The sequence below is a fragment of the Taeniopygia guttata genome, chromosome 11 (genome assembly GCF_048771995.1).
Source record: "Taeniopygia guttata chromosome 11, bTaeGut7.mat, whole genome shotgun sequence".
Classification (NCBI taxonomy): domain Eukaryota; kingdom Metazoa; phylum Chordata; class Aves; order Passeriformes; family Estrildidae; genus Taeniopygia; species Taeniopygia guttata.
Window position 1 is genome coordinate 13,608,952 of NC_133036.1, and position 16,687 is coordinate 13,625,638.

The 16,687-nt window shown below is 36.5% G+C and overlaps 1 protein-coding gene across 8 annotated transcripts in view; it reads right to left on the reverse strand.

Annotated features, from left to right (window-relative positions):
• Positions 1–16,687, reverse strand: part of PHKB (phosphorylase kinase regulatory subunit beta) — a 70,150-nt gene that overhangs the window by 48,905 nt on the left and 4,558 nt on the right. For 4 of the 8 annotated variants that reach the window (XM_072934235.1, XM_012571073.5, XM_030282359.4 and 1 more), the window contains 7 exons: positions 14,684–14,701; positions 12,512–12,601; positions 10,602–10,740; positions 9,856–9,955; positions 8,036–8,143; positions 6,076–6,156; positions 2,404–2,519 (listed from right to left, as the gene is read on the reverse strand). In XM_072934235.1, the coding sequence (XP_072790336.1) occupies positions 2,404–2,519; positions 6,076–6,156; positions 8,036–8,143; positions 9,856–9,955; positions 10,602–10,740; positions 12,512–12,601; positions 14,684–14,701 (652 nt within the window). The remainder of the gene's footprint in view (positions 1–2,403; positions 2,520–6,075; positions 6,157–8,035; positions 8,144–9,855; positions 9,956–10,601; positions 10,741–12,511; positions 12,602–14,683; positions 14,702–16,687) is intronic. The other 4 variants (XM_072934236.1, XM_072934237.1, XM_030282364.4 and 1 more) reach the window with 1 other exon arrangement.

Consider the following 16,687-nt stretch of genomic DNA (forward strand, 5'->3'; position numbering starts at 1 on the left):
GCATTTCAACTGGAACATCAAGCACCACAGCGGACTTGAAAAATAAGCAAACGAGAAAAAAATTTCTACATCACTAATATTTTTGTAAGTATATAAGCCAAAAAAGAACAAGGAAGGACAGCACTATAGCAATGTGCTATATACTCCAGAGAAGAGCAAGACCCAGGCCCTGCAGCTCCAGATTTGGAATATGAGGATGCTGCACTTTGGCAATTTCCTAATTCTCAGGGTACATATGGGAGGTGTCAGAGGCACTTTGCACAGCGACTCAGCAGATGCCTGCAGAGCAGCTGCATCAAACAGCTACAGGACAAATTAATTTTTGTCAAGTTCAGCCGTATGGGAAGGGATCACGCTACAATAAAAGCTGGTACAAATCTTGCCTTTGAACCAATAAAAGACATCAATTTGCATACATCAGTGAAGACGTGCTCCACAGAGTGTTCTGCTATTTATCATTTATCAGAAGTGTTTGGAGCTGTACTAAGAGAGAATACCGAGGCTGTGAAGGCTTAAAATATCTGCATCTTTTAACATGGGCCATAATGTGCAGCTATTATTCACAGATTGTATAATATCTTCTTTGAACAGAAAGCCTCTTTCAATAAAATACAAGAATTACCTACTCATTCTGAAAGCAAACACAGCCTATATGGAGACTTCCATCACAGATTTTAAGGGTCAGGAGTGCACCATCCTTAACACTGACCCTGAAGAGAGCACTTTGGGGCTCACAGAAGACCCACATACATCATTTGTGAGTAGACCTCATATTCATAATTGCTTCATCAATTTAAAACAAAAGGGGTTTTATAGCTCTCTTTGGTAGATACAATTGGAACATAAAGTATAAAGAATATTTCAGTGCACCCAGGGCTTTCCTCAATAATATCTAAAAATGTCTTTTGATGCATGCTGCCCTTCCATTTTTCCTGATTTATGAGACCCAGGGAAATAGCCCAGCAGCTTTCTACAGTGAAGGAGAGTATCCACATGTACACAAAGAATGATAAATAGAGGCAATACTTGTTTCTGATGACCAAAGTCTACTTCTTACATTAGGACCAAGCTCTGTGCTTCCCCTTATGCTAGCTCAATGATCTGTTAGATTGGCCCAGTCCATCTCACAAAACTTTACACTTAGAAAAACCAATCTATAAATGCCAGTCTAGATTAAGACAAAATAACATGCCCATTTCCATCTGTTTAAAAGATGCTCAGTTTTCCCTGAAGAAAATTCACATATTGAATAACCAGAATGCTGCAAACAGGAGACACAGGAGTTTCAGTGTTCCTTTTGCACATTTCTACAAGGTGAGATGTGGAAAGAAGCATTTGTTTCTTTATGTAGTCATGTAGCTCATGTAGTCTGGCATTTGACAATTTTACAGACACAGTAGGAGAAAAGAAAATCAGCAAAGTCATAAAGCAGATTATATAACAACAACTAGAATTTTTGTTTGTTTGTTTGTTTTGTTTTCATATTGATAAAAAGGCTCTATAAAAATCCTGGGAAAAACCCCTACATTAAGAGTATTGCTGCAAGGATACATAATTATATCTATAGGTTAAAATATACATGCTTGCATGTGCGCTAAGAAAAATAATTCATTCTCAAAAGACAAGACAGATTTCTTTGGCAATACTGAAGACTGTAAGAAACATGTATTCCTTGCAAGCCCTTGAAAATAAGGATTATCAGTAATATTTTCCAAATCCAAAATATCCAACCTATAGCCATTTTTATGATTAATAAAACCTCAGAAGCCAAAAATTGAAGAAAACAATAGTAACACTAGGAAAATCAAATTGTCAGATTACAGATTTGATCCTTCAAGGCAGAGAGCGCATGAGTGATTCCACTGAGGTCAGCAGGACACCTCCAGCATTAAATGCTACCTGCATTGCTCCCTGTCCCTGACAGGGCTCAGAACTTGCAGCATCTGAAAAACCTGGAAAAGAACTTGGCACTGGGCTGCTCTCCAGTGTACAGCATCTTCTTCCCACCATAGCATAGAAGAGAAAATCTAAACTCATGAATTCTACACCTTTTTAAAGCAGGTTATTCCTAACCAGTTTTTTGAATATGATTCCAATCCCATTGCACATGCTTCAAGACCCTGAGTTGTTCTGAGCACAAGTTTCAGAATTATATACATGCAGCTGCACATAATTATTGGAATTTGAATACTTAAACAGCTAAGCATCCATGTGGTTATTTCAGCATGCATTTCATGATGAAATTATCTTCACATTTTCCCAAAATACATCCCTCAGTCTTTAGAGAACCTTAATTTAGTTCAAACGGTATTTTCATGCATTATTATTTTTAGCTCACCCCATTATGAATTCTTTTCATTCATTTACTTGCTTTGGCTAAAAGAGCTACATTTTTTCTCCTACCTTGAGTGCAGCTCTGGACTGCCATTGTTATATTTGCTGCCTCTTTCCCAGACACCAAAATCTGGTACCCGATAGGCTCTCTCCACACAAAACACCAGATTCTGGATGAAGGACACCTACAGGAAAGAAAAGTGAAGGAAATGAAGGAAAATGAAGGCACATCTTTTCTGTTTTTACCAAAATACAAACTTGCTATTCCTTGTAACTGTTCTTTCCATCCTTTTCTGTCTGATCTCAAAGGATGATGTTCCCAAGTTCAAATATTCTCTTTAAAATCAGTTTTTAATCACAGTATGTTAAGAGCTGTACCAACTGAGGTGCCAATGTGAATTTATGCAGAAGTCTTCATATTCAAGACACATATTTGAAGAACTCCTAAAAGGTGATATTTTGGTATTTTCAAAAAAATTTATGCTAACAACATCAGAAACCAAAACAAAATTAGAACACAGAATTCCTGGTGCTTTTTCTGAATTCATTTTAAGAGAACTGATATGCCAAAGTTTTATTAAATAAGCTCTAGATAATATATATTTATGCAGATTTAAACACATTCCTTTATAAACACAAATAAAACACTAAACCAATTTATTATAATTAAAATCTCTTCTTGGACCAACACATTTCAACTGAATACCAAAGTACTGAAGGGTATTTTAAGGTATTTAAGATGTGTTCAATTATAGCTAGGAACTTATTTAAACAGATAATTTTTCCTGATTTACACTATTGAAAGAGACATTTGGAGTTGCTTGACTGTAGAAAAATGAAATTGAGCATAAGTTTTGTAGTTCACTTTAAAGAGTCCACAGGTTAGAACTTTGAGAAAATGTAACCACAAGCACAAGATTTACACTGGTTCATCTCCAAAGCAGCGATTTCATCCCCTCACATCCAGATTATTCTAGGGGACTGTGGAAAAGAAAATACTGCAATGGCTACAAACATAACCATACTGAAGAACTACAGAGAAGGATCCACTTTGCTAAAAAGTGTTTTGTTTTTTTAAAATGATCTATGTAGCAAAACCCCAATCTTTTACTGAAAGGTATTTGCCTGTATACCTCTGTTATGTCTTTTTTCTCCATTTCTCTTTAAAATTTAATAATTTACTATTTCAGATTTACTCTTTATATTTTTTATTTACTCTTTTAGCTAATACCAGTCCACCACCAATATTATAATTCTAGACACACTTGTCTCTATTTAATGTCTCTGCTGAATTTCACTGTGAAGGATACAAGAAAACCCTATGTCACTCTTCAACTATGCCCAATATATTCATCCCTGCAATTTAGCCTTTGGTTGTACTAAAATGAACTTTCTCTGAATGAAGCCAGAACACCCAAATATTAAGAGTGTAGCTTTTCCCGTGTCTATCAATAACCCAAATTTATAGGAAGGAGCAAATAGCACCATATAGAAGATATAACCTTACGGATTACTTTTTACCAGTGATGATGTCTGGAACACAGGGCAAAAAATGGTCCATTACAGACATTTTCTGACATTACCTAGGGTTTCCAAATAGCAGATGTACATCAAAAGAGCCATCAAATAGCTTGTTGTAAACCAAATCTTCAGAGAACAAATTATTCATATCACAGGCATGTAAATGCTATAACCAATATCAATGCCATGGCACTTACAGAAATTATGGGTTGTGTCTTATGATTATTTATCCAAAGTTTAGCATGTGGAGATGGAAGTGTAATAAAGAGCACACACCCAGCAAGGATGCCTGCAAATACTCATGGTGCTGGATAATGTGTGGCTATCTGCTCTCATTCATACACTGCTCTTTGCTAGGGATGCAAAGATGTAATTAAATTGATTTTTCCACTGCCAACAGATGAAAGCAGAGGGTAACTCACTGACAGAGTTACCCCCATAGATTCTTAACACCCATAGATTCACAGCTGCCACACCTGCCATGGAGGGGCAGCATTGCCTCTAAAGCCAAGAGCTCTGTGCACAATCATTCCCACAGTCAGGATGGCAAGCAGCGCCCATCTGCCAGCATCCAGCCCACTGCAGCCAGCCCTCTGCAGCCAACCCCCTGCATTCTGCAGCCTGCAGCCAGTCTCCTGCAGCCAGCTCCCTGCATTCTGCAGCCAGTCCCCTGCAGCCAACCCCCTGCATTCTGCAGCCTGCAGCCAGTCCCCTGCAGCCAGCCCCCTGCACCCTGCAGCCAGCCCCCTGCCTCCTGTGCTGCTCCTCCAAGGGGAAGGGCCCGAACCCCACCTGCCCTGGGGCACGGGGCAGGGACATCCAACTGTGGGTTTGGGCAGCAGAGTGCCACATTGACACTGCCACCTCCCCACTGCCACCTCCCCATTGCCACTGCCACACCCAAGCCATGGCCACTGCCACATCCTCTAGACACAGGGGAAACCCCGGACATTTGATCATCAGGTGGTGTTAACAGATTCTGACAATTGCTGAAGCCACACAGAGCTCAAATGAAAGTGCAGGTCTGTGGTAAAAAAATCTGAGTATGAATCTCCACAGTGCAGAGATTTAGAGGGGACAGTTGCTAGGAAAAGGACATCCTGGCAAGGAAGAGGAGAATATCCACTGACTGGAGAGTCTATCAACATGCACTTTTTCTGCAGAATCTGTAATTAAATGCAAACATCTGGAGGATAACATAAATTATATATCAAGCTAATTAAATGCTTAATTATATACATTTGCCTCCTCACAGATATAAAGGCAGTTCAGAGGAAATAATATAGGCCTATCATATGGTCTAAGAAAGAAAGAAGACATGTTGCAAAATTTAGTTTTCTAATTACGTAAAAAGATAGATTACTGAATAAGTATGTTATAAGAAAATAATGCAAATTCACTATTACTGGAAAAATCTGTCTTTTTTTTAAATAGTAGTACTGCAAGAACATTTTTAAGGCAATACAGCAGCAACTATCAAACAGAACAGGGTAAATTTAAACAAATCCAGATTAAGAAAATTGGAGAAAAAAAGAATTAAAAAAGTATATACATCTGTGCTTTCCATTCCAGTTTCAAAACATAACCTCATTTTAGAGCAGGCCAGCAGGTTGTCCTGATATGACTTGTACTCAAGCCAAGGCTATTATTATCTTATTTACAGAAGAGTTAACACTCTCTACAAACATCTCTTACTATGATATAAAATTCTTTTATTTTCAATTAAAGATATAGCAAAAATTCTTAATACCCACAGAACCATATGTGTTTGAAGAAAGCCCTGTGGCTTCCCTGAAAATTAACCCCATTATTTATTATAATGAATTTTCATTGGACAGGATGAACTGAGAGTTTGAAATAATGTGAAAAGTGAGAACATAACTAGGAGTTAATTAATTAATTAGTTGATTAAGAAGTTAATGTAAGTAGTAGTTAAAGGTCCTAACAGACCTTTTAATTCTTGACATTGCAGCTATAAGAAATAGCAGAGAACTATAAAATTTTCAATGTCATGTTACATCTACTCTTTGCACATCTAACACGTTTTTAGCTATTATTTCACTATCCATTCAATCCATTAATTTTTCTGAGTTCCATTCAAAGCATAGAATACCTGCAGTGTATTTTCAGAACAATTACTTTGCAGTAGATAATGAAATAAAAACCAGAAAAAACACAAACAATTTGAAGCATATTTTAGGACAGGAAATCAATTTGTACCTCATCTGTGTTGTAGATAATCTGCAGCCCCGAAGAGATCATCTCAACCAAGTAGAGGAGAAATAACGACACAGCATTGATCTGGAGTAATTAAACACATAAAGGAAACTATAATTAACTTTATGTTTATTGGAGTCATGCAAAAAAAATAAATGTGGTATAATTCACTAACAAAAATGATCCCACTATAAAACATTTCTGCTTCTTAAAAATGCCTGGATCTAATGATGTGGAAACAATCAATAGGAAAAGGAGGCACAAACAAGCATTGTCCTCTAGAATTTCTGATGTTTTATAATTTTTTAATTTCAAACTGTGCTAGGAAAATGCTCTCCCTTAGGCACACTGCTTTGACCCACAGGTAAAACAAGCTGTTTTCATGTTTACATATATGACAACCCACATTATACCAGAAAGGTAAGCAGTGTATTGAATGGTGCACAGCACACGTAGAAAGCAAATCACTTCTGCCCTGGTGGGAATTTTGGCATTATCAGTTGACAGGAGGAGAATTACAACATTCAGATATGATCAGATATGTGAAAAACTGTATTATTTAGTACCCATACACAGCATTTATTTTTAACAGTAATTATCTTCAGCAGCTGTACAGATGAGCATGATAATGTCAACTCATTGAGGAATCAAAGGAAACTGCTGGTTTGATTTTTATTACAGAACTTTCCTCTACTTGAGAATTTGTACAACTTCAATAGAGAAACTAAGTTTATCACAGTATGAGGCATAAAACCACAATCCCATTACATGAAATTTAAAGAAACCATCTAGAAGAAAAAAAGTGATTCTTATCTGGAACATAGCAGATCAAAAATTAGGTCCAGATTCTAAAAATCCATAAATATTTAAAGACAATTGACTCCAGTGTCTTAATACAAACTGAAAAGCACCAAATATAGCAATAAGGGCTACATAAAATATTCAATGTTTCCCAGCTGAGCCCTCTCAGTTACTCTGTATTCATGTCTCCACAGAGCTGAAAACCCTCTAATTTTTGAGGTATGCAGATGACAGATGGGAATGTGCATTTGTGTTTATGGGAAGGGTTGAGCTGCCACAAAAAACAGACTTTAAGCTGTCATACAATGTTCCCCAGGTCCCCAGATTGTCTCCTCTTATAGATAAAACATGTGCCTTTTCAAGAAATTTCACATAGTCCAAAATGCTAACTTAAGATAACTCCATAAAGCATTTTTCCCAGAACATGCGTTTTCTGAATCCAACACATTTACTGTACAAACTATTTAAGTAATACTGTCACCATGAAATGAAATCATCATCAACCCACTGTGTCAGTTCTGAATAATTTGACTAGCAATTTCTGAGCTAAAAGATGTGTGCAGACTTATGGAATGCAAAATAACAAGAACATGAAAGCAAAGGTGGGTCTGAAAGTAAAGAGAATGGGAAATAAAAGGAGTAAAGATTAAAACTCTGGAAAATGAGAGACAATAAAACAATCAGTTATGCATTAGTCTGACTAGGAACCACTATGCAAAGCAGTGAACAATTCCTAACTGTTGTCAGTGTACATTAAATGAAGGAAAATTGCTCCAAATTATGGAAAATTAAACTGTGAATATCCACCATAAGATTACACTAAATCTTTCACTTTCCTTACTACAACATTTTTTTGCCAGGATTACTTATTGACAGCCATCTGTTGGTTTCAAAAAGAAGCAACTTTGTAAACAACCAACCATCTACCTCTATGATCTCACAGTTATTTCAGTACCTTCTGACCAAAACATACCCTTCAGTTATGTTTCAAAACACTGTCTTTTTCAGCAGAAGATGCAAAAAGCAACTAATTCTGTTTTACCACCACAGCACATCTAACATAAATCTAACCAAACTGAGACAGCTGCATTATGGAAGAATGAAGACAATATTAATAAAAAAATCAACCAAATTTAGATTTACAACAATATGGATGTGTTACCTGAAGGTGACCATACTCCTCATGTGAGAAGACCTCATCTCCAGTCTGTGCACTGAACACAGAATGCAGACATGCAGATGGTTTGGGGTCTTGTTTAAATTTCTGAACCTAAAGATGAATGAAAGGCAAAACATAAAAGCAAAGGCAATAATTTCACTATGCTTGGCAACCACAAATTCACCATATACCTTATTTAAAATTATTATTACTATTATTATTATTACCAAACTAAAAAATTTCTTGATCTGACCACTATGTAAACCTTATAATCAAGTGTCTTCTCAGAACAATTACTTTATAGCTGGAATCAAGATAACTCCATAACTCTTCAAGTCATGCTTTGCTCTCCAACAAATATTACAATTTGCTAATCATCATTGCCAGTACCTGATCCACGTTTCACAGTATTTTCAACAGTGATGCTACTTTCATAAGATTTTCTTCTCTACCAATGAAACACAGCTCATGCCTCAGAACAAGCAAACAAGTACTATATTGTGGAGTCTACTCCACAAATACATTAAATATACTTCAGGTCATGACTCTTAGTTCATTGGCAATAGAATGCAACAGCTGCATTTTTGCTAAAAGCAGCAGCATTTGCCCAAGTCATGCCTTGTGCAGATATAACTTATATTACTAAAAAATATCTTCCTTTTACATGAGACCCCACACAGTCTCTCAGAATAAAGTCCAGCTTGACTTCTGTCTGTTTGCTATCAGAAACTGTTTATTACTACACTGTAGGAAGAGAAAAGCATCTGTAGAAAGCAAAACCAGACAAGCAGCGTGCCAGCAGTGGGACATCTCTCAGTTTAATGCTCATTATTCTTATCTGGTACTCTTCATCCCCAAAACAAACAACTGCACATCAAAGAGAAAAACAACAGCTCAACGGTAACAAGATTAATTTAGGTCAAGATTATTTAAAGATATGAGACTCTCCAGAAGCAATCCAACCCCCCAGAAAATATGTCAGCATAGATAAAAGTGGCAAAACAATACTTGCTCATTATTATTGTTACTGATACCACATACCTGTGGACTTCCCATTTCAGTTTGTGTGCTCAGCTGTGAAGGAAGCTATGGACTTACTATGAAAACTATTTCTAATAACAGTTAAAAATCAGTGAACTGAAACTTAAAATAACCACATGGATATAAGTATTTAACTACTTCTAGATCCACTGCTGACCACTATGCAAAATTTATCCAGCACACCCAATTTTAATAAGAATGCCTGAATATTCAGAGTATATTCACAAGAGAATTAAGGGCTGAATAAATCAACTGTGTTGCAACATAAGTAGACTACACTGTTTCCTTACTCATTTTGGAAATGTGTGCCCTTCTGAAGTTATGTCATTAAGTAAAATACTGCTAGAAAATGTCTGCTAAAGAAACAAAAAAAAAAGTCAAAATTATCATCTAGGTAAGGAGAACAACTGCAAACGCAATAACCAAAGTAACAGTGCAAAGAAAACTCTCCAGCCTTAACAAAAAGTAGTTCTACATCTTTTCATTTAATGACTATAAAAAGACATAAAACCCTCCACATGTGGAGGTGTAACGGTGTAATATTTAAATAGGACAAATAACTGCAAAATGAACACAAAGAAATTTCAAGTGTACCCTGCACTTTCCTACTCAAAATGCTCACATCTTCTACTCCCTAAAACGATGCTGCAACAACAATGAAGCAGCTGTTCTGAGCTGGGGCACCCTAACACTGTGGATTTGATGTGTATTTAGGATTTGCTTCCCCAGGTTAATGAATCCCTGGGAGTGAGGCGAGCGCTGTGTCCACAGCACAGTTTTACCTTATCGGCCTGGCGCATGTAGCAGTAGAGAATTCCTCTCATGCACTTTATGGCGGAATGCTCCAGCTCATGGGTCCTTCCCTTGTCATCATCAATGCGCCTGGGTGAGAGAGATAACTCATAAAACAAATTGCAAATGCATTAGTGGGGGGAAGAAAAAAGAATTCATGCTTTGGAATATTAAGTATTTAACTAATGCTGTTGCATAGTGATGCCCTCACTCATATCTACACATTTACATCCCTAGTCATCTTTTCTCATTAAAAATAATAAAGATAATAAAAGGGTTTTTGTCTGGCAACTTACACAAGCATTCCTCTTTCAAAATTTAAGAATTAAAAAAGATTTCTTCCTGATATTATAGCATCCAGTCTCTTGCAAATAAATTATTCTTAGGACCAGCAACAAGCCCCCCAATGCCCTGAACTCTCCTACTAGATTTAAAAGTATCCCCTGAGTACAATTTGCCAGAAGAACCTCTATCTTTAGTAGCATCCATTAATTCCACTCTAACAAATACTGGCACCAATTACATTATATGAAAACATGTTTACTTACCAAAAGTAGAGTGACATTTTTAACGTAGCACCTTCATAAATATTTTTACTGAGATTTGGAAATGCACCATTCTCTATGGGTTTACAAATCTATTTTTTATAAAGCTGCATCTTTTGAAACTTTCCCAGGGAACTGAATAAAAGAGGGAATGGTAACCTGGCAGAGACACGAGTGTAGAGGTTATTCACCTGTAAGCAAGGGCCAATGCCCAGGCACAGGCAGCACAGTAAAGGCTATCATGGACTTTTGCCTTTTGGTTACTCCCAAAAGTCTTGGTAGGGAACAGACCTGTGGTCGGGCTTTGATGGACCAGCAGTGTTGATTTAACTGGAAGAAGGAAAGACAGAAAAGATTGTTAAGAACATTTATTTTTCTTCCAGTTTCTAAATAGATTTTCAGGAACAATCAAGGTGTAAACAACCTGTTAGAGCATTCAGAAGATCAAATAAGAGCAAGAAAGGTAAGGAGAAACATACACAAAATTTGTTACATTGTTTTTTCAGACAAATTAGACCTTTTTACACAAAAACCCAGCAGTATTCAAAACTATTTCTATGACTCTGTTCTAGCACAACCCACTTTGTACAGAATTTCCACAAAGCAACCCAGCAATTTCCTTTCTATGAAAGCAGAAGAAAAAAGTGACTATGGTATGTCAACTGCCCCCCAGTCAGTTAAATGCTTAAACTTTCCAGAATCTTACATTCATAAAAATTACATTTTTAACTCAGGCCAGATGATTGTATAAATATTTATATAAGTAGAGGGGAGTAAGGAGAAAGGACAACTACAATTATTTAACTCAGTGTCTTGATATGAAAATAGATTAAGACAGGAATTTTCAGATTGCCAAAACTGAGTTAGAAAAAATACTAAGTATTACTTTATTTCTTTTTGTACTTCAATATTTTGCATTTTGGAAATTGTTTTTTCCAAGGTTATATAATAACTGGAATGCTACAAGATTGAAACTGGGCTTAATGCCCTTGAACATGACCTTTCAAGCAATAATCTCTTCAGCATAAGACAGGAAAGCAGGTTTTCCACAGATTGTTATCAAGCATCAATTTTAAGAAGGCCTCTTGATTGTCTATGTAGAATACTTAGTCTCTAAGTAGTCTAAATGAAAATTACAAGGTTTTACAGATTTTGCATTATATTCAGTGTCTTGATACCCTATAACAAAAGCTTTGATAAAATATTACCTGAAAAACTCAATATAGATTATTATAAATGAAGTATAAATTCAATAGTAGACTTTTACTGTGGCAGCAGCATAATTGCCTGAGATAAACAGCAAGCACCACCATGGGTTTGTTGCTGTCAAGGGTTAAAAAAGCCAACTGAACAGTCATCTCCTCTGTAAGAAAGCTAAAAGCAATGCACCTACAAAGAGCAACACAGCTATGGGTAGACCAGGAACAGATTTCACTTCAAAAAGTCACTTGAAAGAAGGGAATCCCATCCCATGTTTTTAGAATGATGGGGAAATTGTTCACTATTCTGTACCCTTGCCTCAGTAAAACTTAAATTTTAAACCATCAATTGCACAGCCATTAAACAGCCCTGATTTCAGAATACGTGCAGGACTTCATTATAACATGAACCTCCTAAAACCCAAAACAATCAAAACAAAACATTGCTCCTTTAATGGTTTTGGCTTAAAATAACATCAAATGAAAAACACTACAGTTGACTTGAAATTAGCTAACAAATACATTTCAGCACAAAAATACATTATGCTACCATTAATAACAAAAAGAACTTCTAACTGATCACCTGCCAGACTGTTCCAAGTATGACAAGAAAGCTTTTGTCCATTTAATTTTTTGCTAACTGTATCTGGTCAATGCTACAATCCTAAGCTACCCCTTTATCCAAAATACTTCTAAATTCAATCTTACAGCTGAACTGGATTTTCAACAGACATTTTGATTTACAGAAAGAAATGTAACTCAGCCCTCCTCTTTGCACCTTCCAAATTTCCAGTAAAAGTTTAGGAAACTATCCTTAAGTAGGAATAATGTAGAGCTGATATTTATCATGCAAATATCAATTCTAACTCACATCTGGGTTAGTTTAAGCATTATTAACTTACCAATTCTATAGTAATGATTTAATTTATCCCACAGAGTTTCCCCCTCTGGCTTTGGAAGGTTAATACATTTAAGTGGCTCATAAATTGAACCTAAAATAAGAAGAAAAAAGAAAACCAAAATCAATATCAGAATCAGTTTCATCATTGTAATAGTGCTAAAAATTACTGTGATAAGCTATTTCTTGTTTATACAAAAACACAATTTATCAAATTTCAATTGAAACAAAAAAGTTGTCATCTCTACAGTTTCAGAGAATTTTTTCTACAGTACCTGTCTACACAAACCAGACCTCCACCTGTATCTCCAGTGTCTTGTAGATATTCAACTACAGCAAATGCTACCTAAGTGTAGAGTTAATTATTGAAGACAACTATTAAATGTTAAGAGTTTTCAATGAACTTTTTCTTAGAACCTAAGTATGTTACAGAGAAAATTCCAGAAGATATACAGGAAAACAGAAGATGGACAAAAGTAAACCATATTCAATTCTTACTGCCCTACCTGCCTTCTAAAATGATGAAGATGTTCAACACTATCAGTGTTTCACCTACCCCAACCTCGTCTGCACCCACCAGAGTCAGCCCAGCTGATGTCATGTCAGAAAAAGGGTTGGCTTGTTCCCACAAGCTGCTAAAGCTTAAGCAAGTTGTTCAACAGATAAAGCCCTCAAGCTACCTACATTCCAGAGAAATACAATGCTATCAAATGTCCATCTTTCATTCTCACTGTCCCATGTACTGACTGCTTCTCTCTTTGCACCTGAAAAGTCAGTTTTACTGAGAGCTGAAATGAGCTACCTATTTAAAATTATTGGGGTGAACCACTTCCAGCTTCTAATCTCAGAGTAACATCCTGCTCTCCCCCACAAATCACTGGGGCTTTATTCAGTGTTCTGGATGGCAAGAGCTCCATGAAAGCCATGTGCTAACAGGAAGAATGAGAATTTTCCTTTCCCAGCCTGCACCCTGCCCTTTGGAAAAGCTCAGGGAATGCAGTGCCATGGCAGCCCAACCAGCCAAGCAGTTCTGGCAGGACACAGCGAGTGCTCCTTTTCACAGAGCCTCTTTGGCAACCCCAGCACACTCCCAAGCATCAGACTCGTAATTGTCCATATACAGGACTCTCAGCCCCATGAAATCAAGAAAACAAAATATAAAAAAAGAAAAGTGTTCAAGAGCCAACTGGATGTGAGACTCAGTGCCCTGTCCAGTTGCCAAGATGGTGTTTGGCCAAATGTAGGACTTGATGACCTCAGAGGTCCTTTCCTACCTAACTGGGATGTGTGCAGAATGATTACAGAAGCTTTATGACCAAGTCCTTTGGTGAAGAAAATGTCTAGCCATTAAAGAATGCAAACCTCAGCCCAAGTTAGATTTGCTTTGCTAGCACAAGAGTGAAAAAAGTCCTACCCCTCCCCAAGCAGAACTCTGGGTGCCTGCTCTGCTTGGATGTCCTGGTGATGCTTCCCAACCCATCTGAGCTTCCCCTACAGCCTTTCCTCATTGGGAAAGGTTAAATTAGAAAAAAACACCCACATATGGGAAAGGGCCTGAAAGGGAAGGACTGAGAACCCAGTGTATTTGAATTGCCTAAAAAGACAAAGTCAAAAGAAATGAAATTGTTCTGTAATGGAAAAGAAAAACTTGTAACATATCACAGCTTTTGTATCATCTATTAAAATAAATAATTAAATAAATAATGAACATTCTGAACCGATTGAAATCCATTTTTCAAAGCTATTTTGTTTTTCTACTTCTTTTAGCCTATAACTCCCTGTCCATGAAATGTTATACAATTAATTCAGTTATCTTGCAAAAGCACACAATACAGTGAGCTGCAGTAACTGTAATTTTGTACAGTGCTGTACTGAAAGGATGGAATACACAAAAGAAAAAAATCTTCAGGAGTCAGTGCATAAAACGCAGCAATTTTATGAGAAATTCACTTACCAGATTTTTCAAAGGCAAAATAATGATTCTAACGCTTAGATTAGCTAACTGAATATCATATGCATATCCACCATCCTTTGTGTTTGAAACAGGTTCAGACTGTCCACTTCCTGCAGGCTGCTAACCCCAGTGTGGCACCAGGACACACAGCTGAGCATCCACAGGCACATACACACAGCTCAAAAGTTCCTGAACTAAAATGGTTTTAATTCAAATACTCACCAGACAATCTGTGACCCTCTGTGGCCAACAGAGAAACAAAACAAAGGTATCAAGAACAAAAAGCAGGTATATTCTTCTATTTCAGAGCATTCAAAGATTTCAACTTAGTGCAGAAAGAAGAACAGAAAGCATGAAAATGTCAAACACCACCACAAATTACATTATTCTAGATGTTTGAAACTTTAATAGAAATATAGTAAAACTACTGATGGAACAGAAACGTGAAATGAATTCAAAGTTTGAAAAACTAACAAAAATAGTTCCCTAAAATTACTCCTACTATAAGGAGAACTTGTTTAAATCAAAGTTTTCCACATATTTCTCATTAATTCCTTATTAGCATCTATATAGTTTATGTATTGCTTGGGTGTCTACAGCATTCTCCTGGAGAAATCATGTGGTAAATTACATTCATTACTATCACAACCTAATCAAAGCAAGGAACAGTCAAGACAAACAAGAAGCTGCTCCTTCCTTGAGATTTTGGAGAGAGCCCATAACACAGAGGAAGCTATTTTAAGGATGGCTAAAAAAAAAATGCCAGTCTACAGCCTCATCCAAAATTTATTTGAGTTCATTTCAGCAAGATAGAAACCTGTCATAGCTATTTTCAATTATATATTTCAAATCAGTTTTCAAACTGAAAAAGAAACATTTTAAAGAGATGACAACAGCAAGACCGCAGCACTCTAAACATAATAAGAGTGACATTTGCAAATGGGACCCTGGAGGTCTCGCTTTGTACAGCAGCATTCAGAAGAAACAGAATGAGGACATTAATTTTAAATACTGTTTTTCATAAATACATCACTTTATTATAACCTTACAGTGTGAGTTTTATTTTAGGCAAATATGTAGGTATGCTAGGAAGAACATAAAAACCTGTCTTGTTGATTTACTATTTCTTCTGCTGTCTAGTGGTGTAACAACCCCATCCAACATTTAAATAGGGTATTTGGGAGTTCAGTTTTTGTTCCTACAAAGAATGAAGTGTGCCCATTATTTCCTTACACCACAAGTGCATTGCTGCAGGGAGTACCTACTTCAAAATCAGTAAAAAACTGATAAAAGTCACAATGTCACTTCCTGTGTTAATATAATTAATGTCTGATAAGAAAACACTCTAAGTCTTGATCCCAAGTCCAATTAAATCCCTGTTTGTTTTCAGACACGGCACTGACTAAATGCCTATATTCCTATTCTGAAGGAAAACTAATCCCTTCATTTCCTACCATTTACAGGTCCTACAGTAACATGATTTCACCACTCTTCAAGTTGAATAATCACTAAAAATTAGAGAGATTCCCTTCAAAGTAATAGAGAACAGGAAGAAATGTCGACCCTACGTATATACAACCTCTGGATACTGAAAATACTGTGTCATCCTGATGCTACTTTCCCATCCACCTTATTTTTATTCCAGTAATACCTGAGATTAACCTTAACTGGTCTTCAGGGAAGAGATATGAATTGTTCAGATGTTTGGATTCAGAAGCTATGGCCAAAATGGCTTTAAAACAACTCTGCTCCCCAGTTTGTATATATGGAAGCTTTGGACACACACACATCCTTGACGATGGCAGTAATTGTGGATATTAAAGAAAAATAGGGATTAGAATGGAATTATGTACCAAGTCTATGGATAAAGACTTGCATATTTCAACAAGGATGGTTTATTAAAATCTTTCAAAGTACAGAATTAATATAAACAAACACTTCCACAAAGTTAATCCCAAACAAATGGAAGCAACATGGCAAGAAATTTATTTCTAATATTTCACATGCCAGAATAACAAAAGAAAACATTGGTTTGTATAATTGACCCAGGCCAGGCCAAAATAAAAAAGCTGAGAACACAAGATTTCTTTGTAGATTTGATAAGAATGAAAACTGATCACAGCCTCAGATGTGACATTAGGTCTGGACGTAATCAAACACTTGAGACAGAGGCAAGCCCTGGACCTCAGATCACTGTAACTTTCATTACTCAGCATTAGTAAGGGC